The following is a 7,202-nucleotide window of genomic DNA, read 5'->3' on the forward strand; positions in this document are numbered from 1 at the left end:
TTACATCTTCTAATTTAACATCTTCTAATTTAATAATTAAATCACAGAAAATTAATAATTAACTCATAGAAATGTAATTTTTTTTCATTTAATAAGGGAATACAATATATGTATTCATATGTATTTTTTAAATTATTTAACCATTTTGAATTTAATTAAAAGTCTGACCTAACCATAGGATATATTTAGCTGGCTGGAGTTCTATATACCTATTTAGTAATTGTACTTGTTGCAATTGGCTTAGTTGTGTAAATTGTTGAGTTCTAGATTAAAGTTACAAAAATAGATTTGTAAATAAGAAACGGGCACAGAAAAGCAAAATGTTTATAAAGCGTTGTGAAAAGAATCCGATAAACTTCAGGAACCGCACTTCTGCTGCAGCCGGCCGGCCGGAGCTTTAAAGTGTGACACACAGCGGAAGTAAACAAAAAAACAAAAAACAAATCGCGTTCTCATTTCGGATCAGGAAAAATTGTTCACCTTAAATTAAACAACAATGTCTTCAGTTGCGTGTTTGAGGAAGTTCGTTAATGAGCGACTGACGGCCGCGGCTGAAGAGATAATTAGCGTGTTTGCAAAAACTATTGTCGACTACGAAGAAGAGATCAACCGTCAGCGCAGGCTGCTCACTATCATCTGGAAACCTCAAGTAAAGTTGCACAGGACAGGTTTGTATTGAAATAGAGCAGGGCTGGAACACATGCTAGATCGTAGGGGTATTAATTAGGTTTAATTAGCAGAGATGCTGTGCGAAATAATTAATCTGTTCCCCTTCTGTGACCACCGTGTGCTTTCCTCACACAAGCGGATTCTCCTCACCAGTGTGTCATCCACTAACCCTAACATCACAAGACTCATTCCTAAACCTAAAGAGCACCGTGGAAATACACTATATGGTGAAATACATGTAGCAACCCCATGGTGTAATACCGGCGCTGTGTGACTAGGGGAACACATTATTTCAGGGGAACAGAGTTTCAAAACAGCTGGTTTCATGTCTGTATTTTAGTGCCTAAATAAAAACTGCTTAATAACGTCAACAATACAGAGCTAAAAAAAATGCTCTACCATTTAGTTATTTAAAAAAAAGTTTTTTTTGTTTACCTGGTAAATATAATCTTCTACAGCTATAGTCTGTCTGCCTCGGTCGTTGTGTCCTTGGGCAAGACACTTCACCCACCTTACCTGCTGATATTGTTCAGAGGGCCCAGTGGCACCGATTATATAGCAGCTTCACTTCTGTTCATTTCCCATTTTATTAGATGAAATCAGGTTAAAATATATTGAAGTATTTTGGTGTAAAGTGGCAACATATTTGCATATATAGAAACACAAATTCAGGGATAAATAGATTGTTAAATTAGCATTTTGGGGCTAAGCATATGCTCATTATTTTTTTTTCATCTAAATGACTTGTTTTTGTGTCACTTTTCCATCCAGAGTTCCCACAACATTTCATTAAAGTGAAGGACATTCACACGGAGCTGCAGCTCTACGAAAAGGACAGGAAGTCCATTTTGGACCAAGAGGATGGAGAGCTCGAGCCGATTCATGGAGAGACCTTCACCAGTCATGACAATGGAGAAGTTGTGCTCAAAGAGGAAGCTGAAACCCTTTTCCCAAGTATCACTTTTGATGAAGGTGACAACAATGTAGATCAGTTTGTCTTGTCAAATCCAGTGGAAAATGAGTCCATAGACACAGTATCTGTTAAAGCTTCCAATGTAACAGAATATAAAACTGATTATCAACTTGTCTGTAACTATTCTCAAGGTGTGAGCAAAGGTCAGAATGAAGTAAATGATGGTGGCTCAGCACTAACCAGACAAGTAGAGACAAGACTGCAGAGAAGACATCACAGAATAAATGAACATAGTCCGGTCACGTTCAAGACACCTGTTTATACTCACAAGGGTAAGATTTGTGAGTTTGTGTGCGAATCCTGTGGGAAAGCATTTTCATATAAGTCCAAGCTGATACGGCACCAGCTCATCCACACGGGCGTAAAGCCGTATTGTTGTCACACCTGTGGTAAGCGATTCAACCAGACCTCAATACTGAAGGTCCATCAGAGGATCCACACGGGTGAGAGGCCATACTCCTGCGACGTCTGCGGAAAGCGATTCAACCAGAAGTCGATATTGAATGTTCATAAAAAAATCCACTCAATCGAGAGGCCGTATTCCTGTGATTTCTGTGGCCGAAGATTCAAGCAGAAATCAAAACTGGACTCTCATGTCATATGGCACTCAGGTGAGATCCGTAGTCTTAAAAAGTATCTGCTAAAGTCATCATTCAACAGATTTAAATGCAGATTATAAAGTTATGTGAATAATAATTGTTTGTCTGAGGCCTAATATCTATTCAATACTCAAATTACAATCTATGTAACTGTTTTTAATGATGTCTTGTGCTCTATTTCACCTAAGCAACAGCATCTGTCACATCAATGACACAAAAAACTATTTTTTAGAGATTCTTGTTTGATATTTTTCATAGTTTATGGCTCAGCCTGCGATATGGCCCAGAACTAAGCCATTTGTCTGATAAAATGCTTACTCAGAATGGAGCATTATTTCACTGTCATAAGGGTTTATTATTTCAAATTAAATAGATTTTGACACTAGCTAATTGCTAAATTGTCATCTGATGCAGCATGTTAGGCTTTTCCAAGCAGATACAAGATGATGTGCTGCAATGAGGACTGCAGACTCTGTGTATGGGTCACATGCTTTACCCCTGTCCCACCTCTGTGCTCTGTAGTTCTCTCCTTAGGTACTAACACTACATCCTTGCTTGTAGACCTGAGGTTTCTAGAGGGGCTGTGGCATAAATCATAAAAAGCCTGCACAAGGTCTGACCAAGCTCTCTTTTCTGTCACTACATTAATTACCTGCTTTTGTTGTTGCTTTTCTTTCCAGACATTCCACAGCCGCTTTTCTTTAAGGAAGAAAGTTTTCTTGCTGACCAGCAGCTCTATAACCCTGACCATAACTCTGCCTTGGACTTGGAGATTCCAAAAATCAAAGAGGAACAGGAAGACCTTTGCCCGGGTCAGGAGAAGGAGCAGTTTGTGCTAAAGCAGGAGGTGGACACGTTTATGATGACTCTTCCTCATAGTAAAGGTGACCACAGTGTGGCTCAAACTCTCAACAGGAACCCATCAGAAGAAGAGTCAGTAGAGATTGTATCAGATTACCAAGGTGGGAAACAACCAGAGAAGACAAATCACAGGATCTGTAATGTATATAATCCTATCCTGTTCAAGACTTCCTGTAACACTTACATGGGTAAAAAGTGTGACTATAAATGTGATACCTGTGGGAAAGTGTTTCAGTTTAAGTCTAGACTGATAAGACACTTCAGAATCCACACGGGAGTGAAGCCATTCTGTTGTCACATCTGCGGCAAGAGATTCAACCAGAAATCCATCCTGCAGGTCCATCAGCGGATCCACACTGGTGAAAGGCCTTTTTCTTGTGACATCTGCGGGAAACGCTTCAACCAGAAATCCATACTGAACGTTCACAAGAGAATCCACACGGGCGAAAGGCCATATTCCTGCGAAGTCTGTGGCAAGAGGTTCAGCCAGAAGTCCATACTGGATGGCCACATCAGGACACATACGGGAGAGAGGCCGTATTCCTGCAAGACATGCGGCAAAAGCCTCAAAAGTCAGTCCAGTCTGCTGGTTCACATGAAGATGCACACAGACAAAAAGGACTACTCCTGTGAAATGTGGGAAAGATTTTAGATTTAAAACCTGCCCAGGTCATCGCGTCTAGGTTTATCAAACTTGATGTGGGGGTGGATTTCAATATCATGTAAATAGTAAAATAAATAAAAAATCAACATTAGAGGTAAGAAGCTCAATCCACTGTGGGAAAATATGCCTGTAGGCATTTCACTGTAGATATACGAAGCTGGGCTGCAACCTAACAGAAAGTGACAATAGTAACATAACAAATGTGACTTTACATGTAGTAAAAGTCTTCCATGCGAGTAGAAAACAGGACAGTCATAGTGAGCATGCATGTTTTGAGCTTTTGCTGCTTTGTTCTCTGATTTTTTTTGTTGTCTATTTTTGCTTGATATGTATAGGAATCTTAGGTGCTTAAATTTTAGAAAGATATGATTTTTAGCACAGTGGATTCACTCTCAAGTTTGCTATAAAGAAAGCATTGCAGCACCTGCGACATAGATGCATAATTGCTTCCCTGATAATGTAAAATGCTAATGCTAAATCACATCTTCAAAACTAGCGTGGTGTATGTTTTAGACGGATATAGACTGAGATACGCTCGTCATGGTAATTATCATAGGTAAGTAAGCTTATAGGTATGTCTCGCTATTTGTGTGTACTTTACTGTATGTAGGTTATATTTATACAGCATATATGCATATTATGCTTGTATAAAATAAGTATATTAAGAGGGGAGGGGAGGGGATCCACCACTGTGGTTCCACTTCTGGTTTGGGGCTGCTGTCTAACTTTAAACCAGTTCTCCAAGCTGGTGCAAAACATGCTTATCTCGGGTTGTAGCGAACTAAAACATTTAAGAGCATGTTTGAAATTCTCAAGCAAGCATGGTCCCCCTTTCAGACCTAAACTCATATCCCTCTATTACCGCAACTTCAACTCCTTCCTCTTTTCTTTTTTTTGTTCAAAATTACGAAGAGAAGGAGCCGATACATCATCAGGCATTGATTCAATGGCAACTCCGGTAAAAATGTGTTAAAAGTTTGAACATAAATAAATGTATTGCCTGAACATAAACTCACACTGAACAAACTAGAGAGATTGAACCTTAAATTTTAGTAGAGTTTAGCAAATACCATATGGTGCATTTCAGTTGGTGGGACAAAATTGGCTTTTTTCTGGCAATACTCCCTGACAACCTGTTGACCTATAGATGGGGCCTAATGGAAACAGGCGGCTAGAGTAACTAATAATTTTGCCACCGATCATTTTGTTAAACAATTATTTCTGAACGTGGAATTTTATTTCCGCACTTAATGTATTCCAGTTAAAGTTTAGATTTTTCGTAAATGTGTATTTGAGATTATGTTACTGCAGCAAAAGATAACTAGGCAAATTAATTATTACAGAAAAAGAAGACTTTTTACGAATCTTTGCCTGAGTTGCCAATAAATGTGGCCATGTTGTTTAAACAGTGTTCAGACTTGCCGTAGATGTCAGTAGACAACATTTCTAAGCTTCTCAAGAACAAACGATAATGATACTAATGTCCATGGACATTTTAAATATAATTCCCTATTTTCTTTCTTTGCTGAAAAGAACTAATGTTTATTATGAGGATGAAATACTTTAAAATAAGGAATGTGACCCTTTTTGCGATATGAGCATTGTTACCAAACCATGTATTGGGATTCATCAAACTAGATATTACAAAGTTTTTGGAATTGTGACTAATAATGTATTTTTGAAGGGCCAGATAGTACTGCCACTTTGCCCTCAGACTGCAGTAAAAACAAAGATTCTTCCTTCCTTCTAATTTAATGTCACCAGTCGAACTCTAAATGCTGGCCAATTTTCTGCAGCTGCATCTTGGAGATGTATGCTGTGACTATAAAATGAAAAAAGTTGGTCCAAATCTTTATTTGATTTTTTTCAATAGGAATGAACAGAGTCAGACCCGGTGATAGTTTAGGTTTAATGCAGATTAATGGGCATCTTTAAAAAAAGAAAAGTTGCCCTGCTTGTCAGAAATGTTCAGGATGTTTTCATGTACTTTATGTTACATTTCCTTTTAAACTTCTCTCTAGCGTCCTGTTACAGATCCTTTTTTTTATTCAGAACGCACAAAATACACTAACTGATGTTATGTCTGTCTTTGATAAGATTGTATTGTCAAATGTTGTATAAGCAGAACTATCCCTTTTGTGACTTTGTGAGTTCAAAGGACAGTGAAATTACTAATGTGACATTACCAGCTGTGCAAATAAAGCTTATACAGACACCCTGTTGAAGAGCAAATGTCCAGAAATGCAGCTTCGGACCATCTCCGAGACCGTTTTCTAGAAAGGTGTATGGACCTTGTGTCAAAAACAAAGTTCAAGACTGATGTGTTGAGAACCCGTGTGTTTGTTAAACCAGTTTATGAAGCAGGTTGGACTTCTGTAATGTGCCTAAATAAAGTGAATGTAAGATATACTGTGAGGAATAATGATGAAATGTTTAGAGTCCAAAGGTTTCAAAAGCTGAATAAAGCATATTTACTGTATTTATCTTGATGGTGTAGATTGTTTGTCGAGTAGCAGTGTTTATTGAAATGTCCTCTTCTTAGAAAATTAATTACTTATTAATGGAAGTTTAAAAATATGTTGGAAGAATTTTTTTGCATTGTTTATAAGAACACCAAGAAATGAGATGGAGAATTTGTGGAACTTATCTTGTCTGCAGCTTCGGTTCCAGTTCTACATTTGAGTTTATTTTTGAGGTATTGTTATTCCGATTATAATTTCTACATTGATACCGTACTATGATTAGATGTTACGTTAAACAACATGGACCAAAATGTTAAAAGAGTATACCCTGGCTGGTGCCTGAATAAACTTGAGAATAATGTGATCCTGTTTTGTCTTTTTTTCTTTATTTCAGGTATTTTGAAACACAAAACTATTGTCTTTACTGATCTACTCTCATCCCTTTATTATTCCAATTAGATACAATGCTTAGCAGCCTTTAACTGAAAATTAACACTGCACATGACCCTGAATGCACCATCTAGACAATGAAAGATAGTGGTGGCAGCATCATGTTTTGGGAATGCGGTTATTCAGCTTGGACAGGAAAGCTGGCAGGATCTAAATACAGGGCAATCCAAGACGTCTGATCAAGTTCAGACTTACAGCTGTGATTGCATCTAACAATGTTTTTTTTTTTTCAGACTTTGGGGGCCTGAATAAAATATGAGGCATACATAGCATACTTTTCAACAGAGGTACTATTATGATCCTGAAACATTAGGGCTTAGCTTAACTCAAAAACAGCTCAAATTCCAAGATACAGTAGTATACATTTTAAGTAATTGAATATACAAATAATATAGAACATATTATAATCAGCAATTATATCAGCGGCTGACGGGTATGTGATCAATTTTGCCGTCACGCCTTCCCTGGTGGAAGCAGAGGCTGGTGACTCGGAGTGTCCTCGGCTTCAGCTGGAGCAGTGTGGT

At 37.9% G+C, this 7,202-nt stretch overlaps 1 protein-coding gene across 2 annotated transcripts; it reads left to right on the top strand.

Moving 5' to 3' along the window:
- Positions 1–410: 410 nt before the first annotated feature.
- LOC124877938 (zinc finger protein 271-like) lies at positions 411–6,592 on the top strand. 2 transcript variants are annotated; one of them, XM_047381582.1, is made up of 4 exons: positions 411–668; positions 1,441–1,641; positions 1,774–2,253; positions 2,922–6,592. In XM_047381582.1, the coding sequence occupies exons 1-4, from the start codon at positions 497–499 to the stop codon at positions 3,752–3,754; spliced, it is 1,686 nt and encodes a 561-aa protein (XP_047237538.1). In that variant the 5' UTR covers positions 411–496; the 3' UTR covers positions 3,755–6,592. The 2 variants fall into 2 exon arrangements, with proteins under 2 accessions (XP_047237538.1, XP_047237537.1); XM_047381581.1 differs by having other exon boundaries at positions 1,441–2,253.
- The last annotated feature ends 610 nt before the right edge of the window (positions 6,593–7,202 follow it).

Source organism: Girardinichthys multiradiatus, chromosome 12 (assembly GCF_021462225.1).
Source record: "Girardinichthys multiradiatus isolate DD_20200921_A chromosome 12, DD_fGirMul_XY1, whole genome shotgun sequence".
NCBI lineage: Eukaryota > Metazoa > Chordata > Actinopteri > Cyprinodontiformes > Goodeidae > Girardinichthys > Girardinichthys multiradiatus.